Source organism: Amblyomma maculatum, chromosome 9, assembly GCF_055883805.1.
Source record: "Amblyomma maculatum isolate TAMU_Amacu chromosome 9, ASM5588380v1, whole genome shotgun sequence".
Lineage (NCBI taxonomy): Eukaryota > Metazoa > Arthropoda > Arachnida > Ixodida > Ixodidae > Amblyomma > Amblyomma maculatum.
The window spans coordinates 61,318,683-61,340,214 of NC_139352.1; the positions used below are offsets into that span (position 1 = coordinate 61,318,683).

Below are 21,532 nucleotides of genomic sequence, written 5' to 3' on the forward strand. Positions count from 1 at the left end.
TCATTCATGTATGAACAATGATTTTCGGTGCGCTGTCAAATGCAAATTTCCATGCGTTTGAACACGTAGCCCCATTTGGTTTTCTAATGAATCACTTTTTCGCTCGTCAGGTGGCAACAGAGGAATATTTTCAGAGCTGGCTTGCTGCCTTGTCTCAAGTGTCAAAAAATATGGCCTACGAAAAATACGCTACGAATTGAGTGCCATTCACATGTCCTGTACATTTTTACTGTACATTTTTATTTACTGACAGCAGTATCTAGAAGTCCAAACATGACTTCGCGGTCGTTGTCAGCTTGGGTGATGAATCAGGCAAATATCATTGTAGAACTTAACTAGCGGCCCAAGGAAAGCATACGTTGATTTCAGCTCACTCTTCAGGAATTATATTTGCTGTGTACTGACTCTTCTGTCATTTACTAGGGCTTCAGCAACCTTCCCTGCCACTGAGGCAGCTCCTTCAGAATTTCAAGTACAAAGCTTTTTTTTTTCAGCAGCATTGAGTAAGGTTCGAGCACTTAGCTTTATAAAATAACTTCTAGAGCACATTTCTAATTCTGATGGCAAACTAGGGTGTACTCTGCCACCCTCTGCGAAGCATGTCGTAAAATATGCCAGCCATAAGCATAAAAATTTCAAAACTGCAAAAACTGTAAGCTTTGCTGTGAACAGAGAAAGAAAAACAATACAAACACTTTTATTGCTTTAGTAACGTGGCTATGAGAATGGTGCACATTTAAAATGTGCTTCAGTATGTGACATATTAGCTCCTTGGTAATTTGGCTTCGCTGCATTTTGTTAGTGTAGATGGGAGAACTGGTGCATTGGACACTCAGCAGCCGTGGCAACCGAATGGTGACCACTGCTTCCAAAGAGCACTGAAAGATCTGCAGATTAGTGCCTCAAGTTTTTATGCCCTAGAAAAGAGACAATTTATCATATTTTTTATAGTCTTAATTATTTTATTGAGGTGTTTTATTTTTATATTTATGCATTTGTTTACTATTGGGATGCCTATTTCAGGAAGTTTACAGAGTGATATTTTTACTTTAGGTCATGTTTTAGTTAAGCAAAAAAAAAATTGTATGTATTTGACTGACTGTCTCAATAGCTGCATTTTAGTGTATGTTGTGTATGTTATATCAAAAGCATGTAAATATTTCATTTAATAAATTTTTTTTTCTGCTACCTTCAGAGTCTAATGTTTTATTCTTTAGTATTGAGAAAGTTAACACCGAAAAGAGAAACATATGCAGACCATATTTTCAAAACTAAGAAAAAAGGCATTTGACTACATATTGTATATATTCTGAAATTTTAATTTTATTTTATATTTGTGCTTACAAAACTTCATAAATTTTTTGCACAAAATGTCACAATTTTTTCAAGTTTTGTGTTCACATTTAAGTTGTTTGAATATGCTACACTAGAGTTATATGAATACTGAATTTGTTAGTCCCCTCAGAATCGCCTGTTTTTTGATTGTCCTGAAAGAGAAACTCGCATATTATGATCAATGAAATAATTCTGACCTTTATTGCCTACAAAAGCTCATTCCGTGTGTATTTTGCAGGGAAAATGTCAATATAGTGGCCATAGACAATGGAGGTAGCCCTTGTACAGTAAAAACTCATTAATTTGAACTTCATGGGACAGGGCAAAGTTCAAATTATTGAACGGCTAGAAAAAACTGGCAAAAACCATTTGCGTTATAGTAAATTTGCGTATTTACTCGTATAATAAACCCCACACACACACTGTGAATTTGAAAAAAAGAAATTGGTATTCACTTTTGCACCGTCACTGTCCACAGCATATTGGCAGTATGCTGGACAGTCATAACATCTCTAGCTCTAGGGGTAGGTGTGAGAGGCAAACTTGGCACAGTGCCAGCGGCCTGGACTCGAGTGTGGCTGTGTGGCTGGCTGCTCGGCTCCTCTGGTTGCGCAAGCCTGGTTTTTAAGGGGAAAGCCTTACTGACTATGTTGGCACCAAACGTGTCCGCAAAACGTGGAAGCAAAATGTAACGCATGATATGAAGTCATTAGATTTGTGGAATTGGTAATCATGTCTGAATGTGTATGACATGCAGTACATACACAGTATGTCGTCATTGTAGTTTAAATCTTGACCTAGGAGTCATTACTAAAGACATATTGTTAAGGATTTGTGTTCACTTACACTAAACTCATGAGTCGGTCATGACTTGTGGGCTACAAAAAGTGCTGTCATGGGTCCAAAATTGGGGCACGAAAGGTTCCGAGTAGAGGTGTGCGAATATTCGAAATTTTCGAATATCGAATCGAATATCATAATATTCGATTCGATATTGCAAATTGAAAATTATTCGAAACTGTTCGAACATCTTTGCAAATTTTCGAATACTTTTCGAATAACTGGCACAAATTAACGTCTCGGTTACCTTCGACCATTCTCGCGAAGGCAGCGTCAGCTCCGAGCAAGCACAGCTTGCTGCCGCAATAAACCTACGCGAGAAGCAGAGATCACTGTTTTAGGGAGCCTACATGCTTCAGCGTGGCCGCGACACGGTCCATTCGCATGGAAACATTCTTAAAGATTGGACATATCACGAATCACGGAGGCAACTTCTCGTAGTCGTGTCATAGTTCACACGTCTCTAATCTGCCGAGAAATGCGCTTTGTGAAATGCACTTTGTTTCACTGCATCTGCACTACTTCTAATGTTCCACCTTTTGGGATATCAAATTTTATCTTTGTGAATGGTCATTTCTCATAACTGTTGCAACAAGTTTCAGTCCTAGTCATTAACGGCTCAACTAAAAACTGAAGATTAATCTAGACATGCATCTGCATTTTCTGTGTGATTTCCCCGCAGTGTTAGAGCCTTAATCTAGTCAAGCATTTTTAAAAGTTTTGATGACTAGTCTGAGAAAGCCTTGTCTTAGCTGATGTGATGTTGTTTGACTGATGCCATGTTGACAGTACTCAATTTCTAGTTGTGCATTCTAGTAGTGCCAGGCTGTACTTCTAACCAAGTTGCATCTAGTAATTTCATTAACTCCTGCCAACTCCACTTGACTTTACTGAGTGCTATTTTCTTTTGCTTATGGCTCTGTGCAATCTTTTTGCTTTTAAATATTTAGACTTTATCTCACCTGTAGTCAAGATTGACGCAGCTGTACATTGTTGTGAACTATATATCAAACAGCATTTTGAATAAAATTGAATATCAGACACTTTTTAATGTTTTATAATCAACGTACAAATGATATGAACATAACTTGCAGAGTATTCGATTCGTATTCGATTTGCTGCTTTCACTATTCGATTCGCGTTTTAGCTACATTATTCGTATTCGATTTGGTTTGGAAAAAGTACTATTCGCACACCCCTAGTTCCTAGTCATGGGCCCCAAATACAAAAGTTATGAGCCACAGTCATGACTTATGGGTCACAAAAGTGTTCAAGTCAGTCACAAATGTCATGTTACTATGAGTCACAAAGTCACATGACAGTCAAGTTACATGAGAATATCACTTGGCTATGAGAGTATCTTGTGACAAGGTCACCTAGCAGTCCAATTGCATGAGAATGCCATGTGGCTATGAGAACGCCATGCGACAGAAGCGACTCTGTACCTAATCCCACACTTGCAAGGGCACTGCAACGAACGCTCGCTAAGGACCGCCACTGACAGCAGCGACAGCGTACTGTCCAATCCCACATTTACAGAAGAACTGCTGTACTGCTACGAACGCACGCCAAGGAAAGGAAATTTCCACTGAGCGGCACGAGCCATGGCTACAGTGCCCCTGGCATTGTTAGTAACCTGGTCCTGTGCTTGCTGCATCCGCTTGACAACTGCGAACTGATTAACCTCATCCGCCCACCCAACTTTCTGCTTTCCTTCCCTTGGAATCCAATTTGTTACCCTTAGCGACCATCGATTATCCTCTCTACACAATGCATGCCCTGCCCCATTTCTTCTTGATTCTACTAGAATACGTCAATAATTCGAGTTATTTCTTTCACCCCGCTTCTTATCTCTTGACGTTACACATATCATTTTTCGTTCCATATAGCTCGATCTCCGCGTTGCCCTCAGCTTAAGTAGAACCATTTTCGTTAGCCTCGAGGTTTCAGCCCCATAAGTGAGTACAGGTAAGATACAACTGTTATATACTTTTCTCTTGAGAGATACCAGTAAGCTGCTATAATAATCTGCGAGTACTTGCCAAATGCGCTCCATCCTAACCTTATTCTCCCGGCTATTTCGGTTTCACGGTCCATCCGGATTTGCGGTTATTGCCGGTCATAAGTGGACATATTCGCCTACCACTTCCAGTGTTTCGCTACCTCTATATTGTAAACTGCTGTTCCTTCCCAAGGCTGTTGAACATTACCATTAGTCTTCTGCATATTCATTTTTAGGCCTACCTTTCAGCTTTTCCTGTCTAGGTCATCAATCCATGTTTGCAATTTATCCCCTGAGTTACTTAGCAAGGTGATGTCATCAGCGAATCGCAGGTTACTGAAGAATTTTCCATCAACCTTTATCCCTAGCTGCTTCCATCCTAATTAAAACCCTTAGGTGTAAGGTGTGCCTGTTTGAACTGCGCATGAACTCGAGCTTCATGCTTGAGCATCCGACTGTACCATTGAGCTTGGCTCGTGCGCTTGAGTGGCCCATTTCTAGATGGACGGGAATTTTCCTGTTAACTTTTAACAACAGGAGATGATGTTGTATGTGGCATTCTATGATGTCCTGTACAAATGCGCAATTTTTTTTTGTCGGAAGTGTTATGAGAGTGAGATAACTGCACCAATCGGAACTCTACAATTCTAGCAAAAACCTATCGGATGGCACACATGCTCGCCGTTTGCTTCACATAAAAGCTTCATCGCTTCAGGAGCCCTAAGCGTCGCTTGTTCGTAATTTAAGTGCTGCAGTGCATACGCATCGTCGAAAACGTTTGAGAAATATTTGTTTCAGCGTATGCATATGAATGAATATCTGGCGATTAGGTACATTCAATCCAGAACAACTTGATTATTATGACTCTCATGCTGATATAGGTGCTTCACGATGAATGGCTGTTTTAAGACATGTTCGCTGCTAACTGAGGCATCACTGTGTTTTTTTGTTTTTTTTTTCTTGCTGCAAAGTTCAGTACGCCGATTTGTGGCCGCCCCTCGCGCACGGGCGGGCAGGAGTGGAGGAGTCACATTATTAAATTGCCTGCCGCAGATATCTTCATATGCAGGGAACAATGCATAGCATCTTTGTTTTTAGTGCAAAAGCACTTCTGGCCTCATGAGTCACCAGAGCCTGTCACCAGAACGTGTCTAATGAACTGACAAGAAAAAAATTGTGTCCGCGCCAGGACTTGAGCAATCACGCTTCCGTGTCCGAGCCAAGTTGTTGTTGCGCCCTTGAGCTTGCTAACCACTATTCTATGTAGTTTTTTTTTTTTTTATTTGTCTTCTCAGGCAACACCACATAAATACAAATGAATGTGTACAATGCTCCTGCGCCAAACAAGAATACATGTTTAAAATTTCCTCAAGTATGCCAGGGGCTCACTTTGGGCTAATACACATGTCCAATAAACAGAGGAGTTTCAGTGAAATTATCACACGCCTACCGCACATTGACATATGTATGACGAACAGTCGAGTAATCATGGATGTACCGTAGCGCCACCTCTCGGCAGCGCCCGCGTGACGTACTAAGTGGAAACAATAAATGACGTGGGTAATTGCCGCAGTGTGATACCGGCAGTTTAGTTGCGTGTCAATATTACATTAATATAGTTACTTAAAATACACTTTATTCTGGGCCTGTTTAAGCTCAATTTGAGGATTTGGCCCTCTCGTTCTGCAAGAAAGTACTTCATCGAGTTAGTTAGCTGTCGAAGCGTAAGCAAAGGAATTTTAAGACGACGGGTATCAGCCAGCATGTTATGGGAAGAAATAAAACTGCCATGCAAATAGTCGGAGGAAAACGACCATTGAATCTCTGCAATTTCTCTGCAAGAGGGATTTAGGTGCCTGACGGATGCGAGTACATTCGGACAGTGCCGTTCGAAGCGGTGCCGTTCGACTGCTCCTTTGAACGCAGTAGTATTGGCAAGTTGCAAGGCGGGACAGCGCAAAGTCGAAGAAAACTTTTAACTATACTTTAACGCATTTGTGCAGAGATATGTGTTTCATGCTGTGAATTATTTTGCACTGAGCGCGATCATTGCTACTCGAGCTTTGGACGTGTGTTTTCCGTGTTGATATCGTATTTTAATCATGAAGGCAAAAACGGCCAAAAAATATCAGAGTGCGCGACCGTAGGTGCAATGTATAGCACGGAGGCCTCACCTTGAGGTTGTACCACCGATCTCATCTCGAGAAATCCTTGTCCACCGTCCGTCATGGGTGTAATAAAAAAGAATAACAATAATGTATATTACAAATGTAATTTTTCAGTATCCAGCGGCGCAATTTTAATTGCAGTCATATTATATATATATACGGGGTACCCATGCCAAGGGTTAAAAAATAAAACATTTCAGGTAGGCCAGGGAAACCAGTTGCATAGATCTGGCAACTGTCTTGCGCACTGCAGGAATTTTTGTTTTGCAATTAATTAATAATTAAGATAATTTTTCTCAATTTCTAAACATAGACTTTAGAAAATAAATGTGATTTACAAAGTGGAGAGCACCGTCAGAAACCCCCATTTCCTTTATTTGCGGTAAATAAAGTCTCACGTATAGCCTCGCGTATAGAAAGCCCGCGAAATACAGAACTATCACGCGACTAGCGCATTAGCGCGCCGCTATTGTGGGGCTCCCAATCGTGGGGCTCCCAATCGTGGTTTGAGTGAACGAAATCAGTTGGGGCTTGGCTCCATGGGTTAGAATATCCTTGACTACGTCTTCTGGGCTCAAGCTACTGAGGTGTGTCTCAAGAACCCACTTTGCCAAAGGATGACACAGGTGTAAGTGGCTGCATCGGCTTCTACCAGTGAGCTGCACCCTGCTAGAGCAAGTTAAACTTGATCATTACTGCACTGATGAGTGTTCTCAAATTGTCTTTTTTAATTACTGCAAGGTGTTTTCTTTTATTTTATACGAGATATATAATAGAATAGGTCGAGATTAGTTTGGATCATGCTGTTTGTTTTTTCCCGTCCATATCGCAGAACAAGGCCTTGAGCATGGTATTGCATCAATGGTTTGCTAGAGATCATATAGGTAGCAGAAATTTTGCATGAGGTCTATACTGCCGACCAAATGCCGTTTCTCAGAAGTTTGAGCTGTAAGGATTTTCTGATTTTATCTTGAGAAAGCATTCTATGGGGGGGATGGGGGGGGGGGGGGGGGGGGTGTATATAATTTTGCAACATGCTGTGAACACAGTTTTCCCCTTGTGTCTACTCTTTTTGCTCCATTGCTGCTGTACATTTCATAACGTTTCTCGTGCACTTCTTCGTCTATCAGGCAGCACCTGAAACCACCAGGTGGCAATACATAGACGTGGCTCGATAATGAACACAAAGGAGACCAAAGAGAGGACGTCGTAGGCACAGGTCTAAGAAGAATATTACTTGGACAGTGCTCTGTGTCGTAAAATCAAATATTGTCCCACCGTGAAGGCTTTACAGGTCAAGCAGACTCATTGCAAATGACGGCCTTTGCACACAAGTTTTCGTGCACGATTTTCTTGGTTGTCATTAGTCGACAGCAGTGGAATACAAAAGAAATTCAGAAAGTTTGTGCACGTCTTTGTAGTTTGCTTTACACTACAAAAGCTTTAACGGATTCAGCATGCAGGTCTATGGGTGCAATGTACTCCAGCTTCTTCAGTCGCTTCTGCCCTGAACCTGAATTGCCATGAAACAGCAATTATCTGCATGTGCAAGGATGCAGAGAGAAAGGAGGTTCTCTATAGGCTCCAACAACATAAATAAAGGCCATGCGGAATAATGGCTGCGAGATATGATGCTTCTAGAATTAGTACTCATACCCCAACAGCTAGCATTCGTTGAATATAATTAAATTCAAGTCCTGAAGAAGTCATTCTAAATCAAGGATGAATTGCCATAGAGAGGGAGCATTTTGTTATGAAAGGAGAATTTTGTGTCTATGCAAGACATCCAGCTGACTGAGTGATGTCCAGCAGAGAATGATGATCGACAATGCTGCACACGCAATGACTATAAAAGAAACACTATCACCAACCAAAAATATTTATTAGAACCCGACGTTTCGAGACCAGCTCGATCCCTTCCTCAGGGGCTACTACAGTTCGAGGCCCTCAGTAGCAAGCAGAGGCCTTTGCTTCCCCTTTCCCAACACACGGCAGAGTCCAATTGTGCACGCAGAGGGCAGCGTCCCCGGTTTTCTATTCACTGCTGCAGCTGTCAGCCGGATGAACCACGACTCGACGTAACGTCTTTCAAAGGATGTCACGTCGAATCTAAAGAGAATATTACTTGAACGCAGATTTGTGTAATTAACACAGATTCTATCACCATGAAGGCTCCGCAGGCGAAGCAGACGACGCGCCTCGAGCGCAGTAGCAGACGACTCGCCGCAGCCGCGCCTTTTGCTGCTTTTGCGCTTCGCGCAAGTTTTTCCTGGCCGTCGTTAGTCGGCGCCAGCGGCAGAAGGCGATCAGTAAACTACAGGCGATTTTTATTCACAATCAAAATTAAATTCTCTGTTCTAAATTATATGCCTGACAAGTTTTAGAACTCTGTTCATGCAGCTTAATTTGTTGTTACAATGCTCCGCCCAGTAGCGCCACTGTTTTGCAAGATTTACTTTTTTTTTTTTTTTTTGCTGGGACACTGGTATCATCATCATCATCTTTGTGGCGGGAAAAAATGGCGGTTACCGGTGATTACGCCCACTTGACATACTTCGTGTTTTCTTTTTGTCGAAGCTTACTCATGGCTTGCTACCGGCCACTGTAGTGACTGTAGATCGAAATACGGCTGCATCCGCAGCGTCGCGGCAGCGCACGACGAGCGCGCAGCAGCAAACTCCACGAGTGCCGTCAGCCGAAGTAGCCGAAGCGACGTCGGAGAGCATCGTGTGTTTATGCAATGAAAAAATGTTGTGCACAGACAGCTAAAACTGTCGTGAGTGCGCGCTAAAACTTTTGTGCTATGTGCTCAGTGCTGTGGGCTGCCGTGGATCACTCCGATCGCTCAGCGTCTGTCAACAAAAGGAGTTTTCCATCAACCCAAACATGCTATATGTGGCGATGAAAGCTGGAGCGAAGGCTGTAAAATTCGTTATATACTGAAACGAGTTTAATTCGAAGCATTATTTCAGAGTTCAAAATAAGCAGAACAGTTGCAATAGCGTAAGCGCTCCAGCTCTCCGACTGTTCCTTGTGCGCGCGGCAGTATACATGCTAGGTTCCCGGGCAGTTCGAACGTTCTTGCCTCGAATTATGCGAGAACAGTGAGGGGAAACTGTGCTGGTTATTTGTGACCGCAAAAATCTTTTGGGTTTTCGAAACTTCTGCTGGAAAAAAAGGAGGCACAAACAGGAATTTCGGGATTCAGTTCTGGGAATTATAAATTACAGCATGTAACGCCACTGGTTTTTGCATTGACATTTCATTGGTGCATTCCACTTGAGCTCTGAGGGCTGTTTTCAGCATTGCAAAATCCAGGGGTGACCTGGCCCAATAAGGATGATGGGCACTGTAATAGGCAGTTTTGTTCCTGCGCACTATAATAGATAATTGTGCTCCTATACTGTTGCCCCTCCCTTCTAATTGGGGGGTCGAGAGGCACGTAGAAACACGTTTGCCTACCCTGGTGTCCATGATCCTGATTAGGCCATGATCGCTCCTGCCTTTCGCAGTGCTGGAAACATCTTCTGGGATGGAGTATAGCTAGAAAATTGAGCTCATTACCTAAGATTAATACTTGCAGCTGCTGTGCCAATGGAGCCTAGGAGCCCCTTCATTCCACCTCACAAATCTGCCATCCAGATGAGCTGCGAGCACCCAATGCGTGCATGCAGAAGGCTCCGAGATTATGTTAAGCATATGTGCTTATGATTGGGCTAAAAGCATGCTGATTTTTTTTTTTTTTTTTTTTTTTTTGGGGGGGGGGGGTTATGTCGCTGAGAGAAAGAAGAATGTTTGGAGGAAAGCCTGACTAACTTCCTTCTGTCGGCAGGTTTTAGGTTTTAAGTCATAATCGGCAAAATAGTGTGGCTGTGAACAGCTGTCTACTGTGTATGTCGCCACAGTGGGGCACCTCTGCCCTCATCCCTGTATTCCGTAGGCATTATCACAACTGTAATTTTGGAATAAGATTGGGATGGAGTGCATTTGGCAAGCACTCGCGGATTATGACTAGCAGCTTACCGGTATCGCTCAAGAGGAAAGTATACAACAGTTGCATCTTGCCTGTACTCACCTATGGGGCTGAAACGTGGAGGCTAACCAAGGACATCGCAGAGGGCTATGGAACAAAAAATGGTAGAGGTTAACATTAAAAGATAGGAAGCGTGCAAACTCGATTTCAAGGGAAGGAAAGCGTAGCAGGGGGGCGGCAGAAAGTTTGGTGGGCTGATGAGATTAAGAAGTTCGCAGGGGTCAAGTGGATTCAGCTAGCACAGAACCGGGTTAATTGGAGAAATATGGGAGAGGCCTTCGCCCTGCAGCGGGTATAGTCAGGCTGATGATGATGACTTTTGGAACTACCACCAGCAGATTGTCACTTACAGTTAAACTCATGCAAGGCCTTGTGTAGATGTGCAGCGAGAACAGTGCACTTAGGTACCATGCCCTAAGCTGTTGTGTGTATGTGTGTGTGCGCGTGCGTGCATGCGCACATGCATGCATTCTTTTTCAGAATGTTTGCAACTTCTTGCCTTAAAATTTACTACCATAGTTACAGTGCAAAAGACAGAACAAGAGAGGACAGAATACATAGAATAAGTGGATCAACCTGTGTTCATCCTACATTTTTTGCATTGGCTCTTTTAATGTAGAAAGAAAATTAACCTGCTTTTATGTCTACATTGTACAACTTGTGTGGGTAGTGTGTCCAAGCTGTTATCATGCTTTCAAAGGCTTATTGTGTACTGTGTATACATATTTGTCGGTCTGAAGCGTAGAAAATTATCCTGTGTCAGCGTCCAGACTATTCAGGTTCAAATGCCGACCACAGGGTAGCTTGTGATGGTCTGTATTTTTCGATAAGCAATTTAACATTGGAACTCAATAGAATTTTCTAGAATAAGCCAAGGACTAATGGGTTGCAGCAGAACTTTTTGCCTAAGTGACTGGAGCAGCCGGTCTGACAAACTGTGCCATCTAGTGAACTATGTGGCAATTGGATTAGTGTATCTTTGTGAAATCTGATGTGGTTTAACTGGACTGCAGTAGACTCTGACGGTGTTTTCAAAGACTTTTATAATACTGTGCTGCGAGTTTTCTCTGTTTATCTTTCCTTTGGCATAACATCAGCCTTGGGCCAAAAGGGATTATCTATGACCTTTCACTTACTTGTTGGCTTAATCACTAACAAATTTTCTATTCAAGGCAAGGGCGGGTTTCGCATCCAGGTGACACAGCCTGTCAAATCGGCTGCTTCACCTCGACGATGAGTTTGCTCAGATGAGTTTGCTAGTTTTGTGCAACCACAAGGAGTTAGCCAGCGGCGGCTTCATGCTTGCCGCACTACATACAGTGACAGTTGTATCATATACAAATTTCTAAGGAATTAGAATCGTCTAACTACTAACATCATCTTCGAAGCTGGAAAATATTTCAGAAAGGTACGCCTCTTTGAAATGGTATGCAGTGACAATTAAATTTGTCTCTTCAAAGTGTTTCAACTGCCCTGTGACTTAGTTCAGTGCATGCTTCCTTAGACAAATGAAAACAAAGTATTTTTAAGAACTGAGACAGTATTGGTAGGCTGGTTTCAAGAAACAAATTGAAGATATGGAAGCAGTTGAGCACTGCTTGTTTTTCATTTGCTGGTGAAAATGTTGGGTCAACTGAGGACTCTCTCATTACATTTTTTGCTTTCATCCATAGTGGTTCAGCCACTTGCTAATGCCAGGAGAGTATGTTATGGCAGCATGTGTGAAGTCATTCAAGATGCCCTGATGACTTCAGGAATGCACTTAAAAGAAGAATGCTTATTCAAAGCATGGCACAGCTCTTAGCAAAGACAAACTGGCATAACAAAGTTCAGCTTTTGTTTTTTACAGAAGTGTTCCCAAGAAATATGGCTCCTTTCAAGAGTGCACTGCTCCCGTTAAAGAATTTAGCTGTCTTACCTGAACACAGCAAAATATATTTGACACACACAAGATAAATTGGGGCAGTGATGATTGGAGGTATAGATTCAATGGGGAGGTGGCTGGGTAGAATAATTTATTTTTTAATATACTTACTCACTCAGTCCTTGTACTTCGTTGCATTTCTGTGCAGAACAGTACCAGCAAGCAAGTTGTACTGAGCGTGGTACCCATACCAGGATGTTTGTATTGTTGCAGTTGCTATTCGATGAAAACCAAAATGACGCCAAGCACTTTTAATTCTTGCCTGCTTTTGTATTTTATGGGCATAATCAGTGTAAAATTGCGTTGGAGTAGCCAACTTTATGGACACAGGGTGGTCTGAAGTTGAGTTACAGGAAAAAAAAAAGCGTAAAGCAGGAAGTCAAGACTGTATTCAGAGTTCGCGTTTTATATAAAGTGTCGCTACCTCCCTGACCTCGATTCATGATTGGGGGAAACGCCGGAAGTGGCTACTACTTCTGGTTCCTGTGTTTTCAACAATCAGATGACTCAAGATCGGGGAGATAGCGACACTTTCGATAATGACGCTAACTCGGAATACGAACTCAGGTTGGGGAGGAAGGACCGAGCCTTCCCCACACAAGAGTACCCCCTCTGTCCCTCCCCAGTTGAGTCTCTCTCTTTGAAGGACACTCAGTTCCGCCTTTAAAGTCTAACCCTGTCGTTTTTCCTATGTTCAGATTTTACTGATATTTTCACAGTGCATTACCTTTCAGCCTTCTGGTCTTCTCTATAAAATGCCTCGGGGGAAAAAATGGTTCAGATTAGCAAATTTAGAGGTGATGTGTTTTCTTCTTGTTTTTTGCAGGTTCACATTTTCAGCAAAACTCAAGTATTGCCCACCACCATTCTATGGATTACTCATCGTCAATTGATTGTCACTTTCCTGCTCTTTGCTCTCCACTGTAGTGCATCTTGTTCACGAGTGTGTCGGCAGCTTATTTCACTCAGATGTCCTCCTACAGTAAAATGCAGGTAGTGGAAAGATGAAGCTCCGAGACGATGCAGTGCTTGATGTGCTGCAGTTTGTAATTTCTCTTGTGAGCAAATGTGATCCACTGACTGGAAATGTCTCTGTGCTTTTTGTCGGGTATAACTCCAACTGTGTTTTATGATAATTTGTTCGTGGCTTCTCATCTTGACATATTCTTCCCATTTTTGGACCTCTAATCTCTGGTTTCGGAGCAGAGTTGTTTTTGAGTATTGCTTACTGTATTAGTCTGCAGTATAAACGCTGCGTGAAAGTGACTTTACAATGCAGTAAGATGAGCCAGTAGTTCACGGACTGAAAAAAATTGCTTTTAATTTAAGAAACAAGCTTTGTTCTGTGTGCAAGCGGTTGTGTTACCAATGTTTTTCGTTATAGTGCATGTTTTTCTTGAATATTTCCGTCTTAACCTTCTGTTAGTAACCGCTGCCCTCCCATTTCATTCTGTTCCCCATTCAAGACATCATAGCTGTGCCTTCTAGTTTTTGTGGCCTATAGCTGCATACTTTGCCATGAAGGTGGCCATATGCTTAACAGAAAAGCTTGGTTAGTCCCGAGCTCACTCAGGTAGCCACTTTGTTCTCTGGGAGCTAGATGGTGTAACACACATTCTTATACCAAATGATCTGATAGCCGGATATTCATGCGTCTTTTGTAGATTGAGGCCATGCTTCTTGGGTGCAGGCTTCAAACAGCATATGTGCTGTTGGTAATGTGCAGGATTCATGGCAGTGATTAGCTTCAGTTCAGTCGTTCAGTCATGTCCGACTCTTCGTGACACTATGGACCATCTCACGCCACGCTTTCCGGTCTCTCACTGTCTTCCTAACATCACATAACTTCATCTGCAGTGCCTCAAGGATGCCATCTAACCATCGCGTTCGCTGCCTACCCCTTCTCCAGCGACTCCTCTCTTCTCATCAGATGACCAAAGTAGCTGAGCTTTAACTTTAGAATTTGACCCTCCAATGAGCAGTCAGGGTTTATGGTCCACAATATTGACTGATTTGATCTTCTGGCAGTCCAAGGAACTCTCAAGAGTCTTCGCCAGCACCACAATTCAAACGCGTCAATTCTTCGCCGGTCAGCCTTTTTCACAGTCCAACTCTCGCATCCATACATCACAACTGGAAAGACCATAGCACGAGTTATATGGATCTTGGTTGGCAGACTAATGTCTCTGCTCTTTACTAGGCGGTCAAGGCTAACCATTGCTCTCTTTCCCAGAAGCAGGCGTCTCCTAATTTCATGGCTGCAGTCTCCTTCCGAGGTAATCTTGGAGCCCAAGAAGAGAAAATCTGTCACAGCTTCCACTTCTTGTCCATTGATGCTCCAGGATTGATAGGGCAAGACGCCATGATCTTTGTCTTTTTAATGTTCAGTTTAAGCCCAAACTTCTCACTCTCTTCTTGTACGCGCATCAGAAGTCTCATGAGTTCCACTTCACTTTCTGCCATTAAAGTGGTATCATCCACATATCAAAGGTTGTTGATACGTTTTCCAGCAATCTTCACTCCAGCTGAAGACTCGTCCAGACCGGCCTTCCTCGTGATGCACTCTGCATATAGGTTAAATAGGCAGGGCGACAGTATGCAGCCTTGCCTCACTCCTTTCTCAATCGGAAACCAATCAGTAAGACCATGCCCAGTTCTGACTGTGGCCTCTTGTCCTTCATACAGGTTCCTGAGGAGACAGATGAGGTGAATTGGAACTCCCATCTCTTGGAGAGCTTGCCACAATCTGCTGTGATCTACGCAGTCAAACGCTTTCGCATAATCAATAAAGCAGAAGTAGATGGGTTTCTGGAACACTCTTGCTTTTTCCATGATCCAGCGAAGGTTGGCAATTTGGTCTCTAGTTCCTCTGCCCTTGCAAAACCCAGCTTGCACGTTTGGAAGCTCCCGATCCACATACTGCTGCAGCCTTCCTTGGAGGATTTTCAACACCACCTTGCTAGCATGCGAAATAAGCGCGATCTTGCGGTAGTTGGAACAATCTTTGGCACTGCCTTTCTTTGGAATGGGGATGTAAACTGACCTCCTCCAATCCTGTAGCCACTGCATGGTTGTCCAAATCTTCTGACATAATGTATGCAGAATGTTAACAGCGTCATGGTTGAGGTTTTGAAGCCACTCAGCTGGAATGCCATCAATTCCACTAGCTTTGTTCTTAGCAAGGCTGGCTAAGGCCCATTCAACTTCACTCTTCAGGATGTCCGGCTCGAGATCAATAATCACAACCGTCTTATGTTGGGTTTGCACATTCGGGTCCTTCTTGTACAGTTCTTCTGTGTATTCCTGCCACCTCTTCTTTATCTCTGAGGCTTCAGTGAGGTCCTTGCCTCGTTTGTCCTTTATCACGCCCAGCTTAGCACAGAAGCTTCCTTTGATATCTTTGATTGTCTTATACAGAGCTCTTGAGTTCCTTAATTGGCTGTTGTCCTCAACTGCTTGGCACTTATGTTCAGGAAGGCATTCTTATCTCTCCTTGCTATTTTCTGAAAATCCGCATTTAGAACCTTGTATCTTTCTCTTTCCCCCATAACTTTTGCCATCCTCCTTTCCTCAGTTATTTGCAAAGCCTCTTCAGATAACCAGTTTGCTTTCTTGAATTTCTTTTGCTTTAGAACTACCTTAGTAGCAACTTCTTGTATTATATCATGAACATCAGTCCACATCTCTTCGGGCTCTCTGTCTTCTAGATCTAATTCTTGAAATCGATTCCTCACTTCCACAGCATATTCTAATGGAATTTGATCCAGATCATACCTGAAAGGCCTTCTGGTTTTCTGCGTTTTCCTCAATCAAAGCTTAATTTTGGCAACAAGAAGCTGGTGATCGGTGCCACAATTGGCCCCAGGCCTTGTTTTTACTGCTTGTATAGCGCTTCTCCATCTCTGCCGGCAAAGAATATAATCGATCTGATTCCTGTACAGACCGTCCGGTGAAGTGCATGTGCACAGGCACCTCTTGTGCTGTTGAAAATGAGTATTTGCTATGGTCAGGTTGTTTTCTTGACAAAACTCTACTAGCCTCTGCCCAGCTACATTTGGCTGTAATTCCGGATATTTCTTCACTCCCGACATTCCAGTCTCCTATGAGAAAAACGACGTCTGATGATGGGGTGCGGTCTAAAAGGCATTGTAGGTCCGCATAAAATCTCTCAACGTCAGCTTCTTCAGCAGTAGTGGTCGGTGCATAGACTTGGATAACTGTTATGTTGAAAGGGTGACCTTGGATCCAAAGTGAAATCATTCTGTCGTTTTTGGGGTTGTACCCTAGCACTGCTTTGCCCATTCTTCTGTTTACTATGAGAGCGACCCCATTCCTTCTCTTGGATTCGTGCCCACAATAAAAGACATAATGGTCGCCGGAGTTAAATTCTCCCATTCCGGTCCACTTGAGCTCGCTGATACCCAAGATATCAATGTTCAATCTGTCCATTTCTCGCTTGACGACATCCAGTTTACCTTGCGTCATAGATCTTACATTCCATGTTGCTATGTGATATATCTCCTTGCAACATCGGACTTTCCGGTCGCTTCCCGACACATCCACAACTGAGCGTCCTTTTGGCTTTAGCCCAGCCGCTTCATTCGTCCTGGAGCTACTAGGAATCGCCCTTTGTTCATCCCCAGTAACATGTGGGACGCCTTCCAACCTGGAGGGCTCATCTTCCGGCGCCATATCTTTAATGGTATTGTGACTGGCCATAGGGTTTTCTTGGCAGAAAATACTGGAGTGGGTTGCCATTACCTTCTCCAGTGAATCAGATTTTGTCAGAACTCTCTGCCGTGACCTGTCTATTTTGGGTGGCCAGCAGAGCTACACAGCAGAGCTCACGACTTTCATAGAGTTTCGCAAGCCCCTCCGCCACGACAAGGCAGTGATCCATGAAGGGGGTGATTAGCTTAAAATGTGTTAAAAAATGCCACTTTTTAAGAGGGCACTTCAGGTGTACTTTGATTTAAACAGAAATAGCTGCTGGCATGGAAAACCAAAATTGGCATTTTTGAATATCAAAGAAGCATTAAGACGATTGACTTGGCTGAGAAAAACGTCTGTTCTGTGTGTCATCACAGCTCACATGCACGAATTCATCTTGCAGCTCGTACTAAGTGACTTGCATTGTTACTTGCGAGCCTTACTTGCTAGTGTATGTGTGTGTGTGCATAAAGCACCATTTATAGTAGTTGCATTCCTTTGTTTCAGCACCTGATGGAATAGAGAATTTTGTAATGAGGCCTCGTTGCCACTGAAGTCAATATCAAATCATCATTGCATTTTTTTTTTTAATTGTGGAGTTGCAGTCCATTAGGCACAGTTCTGCTTACATGTTTTCTCTTGCAATATTGCAACTGTAAATTAGATGGCTTTAGAGAATATGGCTGTAGGTTTGCAGTGGGTCTTTCACCTGTAATTTTTTGAATATCCTTCGTGACTTGAGGAATCTTATGAGATGTTAATACGCTTTTTGTAGATTTAATGAATTGGGAGTCACATGGCGCCCCAAGATATCTTGCTTTTATGGGGGCTACAGTGTCAATATATGTATATTTTTTTGGTTTAAACTGTGTCGATTGTCATGCTAATGAACGACAGATGTAAGCTCTGAAGTGTACAATCCTTTATTTGAAGACTGATATGTCAAAATATTTTCAGTTTTCACATATACGTTACATGAAGTGTCATAAAGGATATTGTTATGTACAGTAACACTCCTTGTTAGGAAGGTGAGCTCAAAAGGTTTATTTGTAATTTGCAGATGCAGCCACTGATGCAAGCTGCAGCAGGCCTCTGCATTCACAAAATACACCAGGAGGACACGGGCGATTCCTGTGCACCCAGTGCGGATATGCTACAGATATTCACGCACGTTTTAAGAGGCACTTGCGGACACACACTGGGGAACGCCCCTTTAAGTGCAGCCACTGCAGCCAGGGCTTTGCAAGGAAGGATATCTTGGTAGAGCATCTCCGCACCCACACAGGCGAGAGACCATACCAGTGCACACATTGCTACAAGGGCTTTACAACAGCGAATAACTTGTCAGTGCATCTTCGCCTCCACACAGGCGAGAGGCCCTACAAGTGCGAACTTTGTCCCATGGCCTTTGTGACCACAACACATTTAAATCGCCATGTGCAAAGCCACAAATGTGAAAAACCACTTGTGTGTAGGTTTTGCTCAAGGGTATTTAGACGCAGGTTACGCCTCAAGTGGCATGAACAAAACATCCACCTCAATCCACCAATTGTTTCATAAAGCCACGCCGTGTTATGTCAACATTCGGGCGGGTTGCGGGACAGTTTTATATGGTACATACTGGCCATATAAATCATCTGAATACCCATCGTCATATTTTGTGCACTTGTACTGGCATCTTAGAATGATATTGGATTCTAATTCTATGTAATTAGCCCCTGCAAGCCAAAGTATAAGAACTTTTGATTGGTTTTTCAGCCTCTGTTACTGAGGTCCCAAATGATGTGGACGAGTTCATTTGCCATTGAATATGCCTGTTTCATGTTAGCAGAGTTCTGAATGAGAATATGCCCATATCGCTCTGCCATGTCAAGCTGCTCCTTGCGAGTAACCAGCTGAAAACTTATGTCTAACTCTTGTTTTTGGCTTCCGATTTGGGGGCAGCACATTATCCAGGAGACTGAAATATCCACTTACCTTGTTAGACCTGTTGATTATTTTCACAGCAAGTAGGAGCGGTTTATAAATGGAAGCCTATCTTTCTGGATGTCGTGGCAGAGCATATTGTGAGCTGTCTCAGATTGGGGAGCCATTGCATACTGCAGGGCCCATAGCTCATTTACCCATTTCATGACCTAAAGCTGCGATGTCCCTTGGTGGTAGCAATGATTCCGAGTCAGCATTGATAGGATGAATGAAAGGCGTTTTATACACTATTACAGGGCAAGATTGGCATGGGTACTAAAGGCTACTAGACATATGCAAATTGTTCTCACACAGCATGGCCAGGGAGATTACATTGCATCCCTCTTTGCATGCCTCCTTGCGTGCAGCACTGCACTCAACAGACGCTCTTGACGGTCTCGGTCTCCAAGCAGCAGCACTCCCACTTATATAGCCAGGGAAATAGTTGCCACTCGAATTGGCCAATCTGGAGGCAGCACTTGAAGGTGGCCCAAGATGTCCAATCAGTGAGCACGCTGATTGCCCACTTCAAATTTGCCACGCTGTGAAGGCGTTCTGCCACCAGGAGACCAGCGCCGGGGAATTCACTGGCATGTCTAAACTGAAGCTTGCAGATGCTTCCTTCAAGTGCACTGTTGCCTTGCGGGGTAGCACCCGGGCTTGCAAAGGGGCGTTAGCTGGAGAAGTTTGTTGTTCAGCTCGGCTGGAATCCGGGTGGATTGCCTGGGCACAACATTCTATAATTTCCACTTTAGCAGCAATTACTTCACAGCAATATTTTTGTTGAAATGTCTGTATAAATGTATGCTGGAGGTCAATTTGAAAAGGACAATATTGTTGTAATATGCTATGCTAGTGCCTCACTTGCAAAAAATGTTCTAAATTGTTTAGCTTTAACAGCATTTGTTTTCCACTCTTGAACATGGGTGCTAAATGGACTGATTATGAACAGAAGTGCTTGTTTAATGTTTAGTTTTGATTTTGTTATAAATTTCTTTTGCTGCATTGTCTCTCTGCCCTTGTCTCCACGTTTTGACTTGGGTGCTGTGAGCAATCGTGCTCAATTTGCTATTTTGGGCCTTTTCTGAAGCATGCTTTCAAGCAGCTGAATAGCTCACCTCAGCTACGGAGAGTCTTTTGACGCAAGGCAAAGAGTTCATTTCCAGGGGCAGCAGTTGGGATCAAACTGATAGCAGGAACATCCGAGAAGTAGCAGGTGGCCACACAGTCAGTTCCGACTGCCTGCCCCAAAAGGCCTGCCTCCTACTGGTAACAATGTTATGTGGGGGTGGAGATGGTGGTGGCTGCTGCTGCAGCCGCACTAGCTGCCAGCCAGATCACAAAACATTCTTCACGTTTATGACTTCAAGTTGAGTGGATTGGCTGAACTGGGTTAGAAATTACAAGTTGCCTAATTACTCTGCATTACAGTTGAACCCCGCAGTAACGAAACTGCCCGGGAAGGAAATTGTTTACATTCTAGCGAGAATTTTGTTGTTGCAAAAATAGACAAGTAAGTATACCCATTACATCTGAGAATGTAAATTTAATTTAATTTGCTCTGCTTCGTCTTGCTGTGTTCGAGTTGCATAACGCGGGCCTTGCAGACTGATAGGCTTTTCATGGCTTCGTCGTCGTTGTGGATGCCAAGGAAACTCCACGACATCGAAAGTATTAAGTACATCACACGAGTTTGCTCGCTTTTCTTTCGCTTGTCTTTCACCATCCTCGTCACCTCTTATTTCCTTAGCACACACTGTCCATTAATAGCGTCATCACCGAACTCCTCGTGCATGATCAAATTAGCGTTTACACACAAGAAGTCATCCAGTCCAACAGCTTCAGGCATCATTGTGTCCATACTGCAAGGTGGTTCCCATGCTTGAGCTCATGGCTGCAGGTCATCTTTTCTTGCTGAAGCTCTCGCTTCCGGCTCTGGCAAGGCTGCCAAAACGTGGTGAAACCGGTGCGCCTAAAGCAGTTGTGAATAAGTAACAGACCAAGCGGCAGTAAGCACCTCTAGCGCCATGAAAAGATCAATCACCATAGGTCACTTTGTTTCTATGTTCAGTGACATCTGCCTGATGAGTATGCCCTAGTATGCTGGCTTGAGACTCTTAGTGACACCTTGGTCCAGAAGTTAGATAACAGACATGCAGTTTGGAGGGAAGAAATCAAGCAGATGCTCCTCAGGATGTCTTTGTTCTGGTGGGCACTACAATTATAAAAAAAAAGCGGACGGATGTGTCTGCTAGTGCATACCTGCTTCAAAGGCTTCCAGCCAGCTGGGGAATATTGCGCATCATCCAAGCTTTCCGATTAGAAGCTTTCGGCAGCCTTCGGTTAACTTTAAAGCACTGTGGCTTTTGCTCAGGCTCATCACGAGGAAAGGACGCTTATCGGAGCCATTCATGTTTGAGCCCAAAGTAATGGTTAACCGTTTTTTGTTCAGCTTGCCGCCGTGGAATGTTTGTCCCCTCAGGTCGACCCTTTTAGACTGCAGCAATTTGTAAAAAAATCTGGTGTCATCCACGTTATAAACTTGCATCCAATAT

At 43.3% G+C, this 21,532-nt stretch overlaps 1 protein-coding gene across 1 annotated transcript in view; it reads left to right on the forward strand.

The window, feature by feature from the left end:
- The window catches only part of LOC146179179 (uncharacterized), a 57,804-nt gene extending 37,253 nt beyond the window's left edge, over window positions 1-20,551 (forward strand). The window contains exons 4-5 of the mRNA XM_084580139.1: window positions 8,898-9,072; window positions 18,073-20,551. Coding sequence (XP_084436265.1) covers window positions 8,898-9,072; window positions 18,073-18,572 — 675 coding nt within the window. The 3' untranslated portion in view covers window positions 18,573-20,551. The remainder of the gene's footprint in view (window positions 1-8,897; window positions 9,073-18,072) is intronic.
- Window positions 20,552-21,532: the final 981 nt, after the last annotated feature.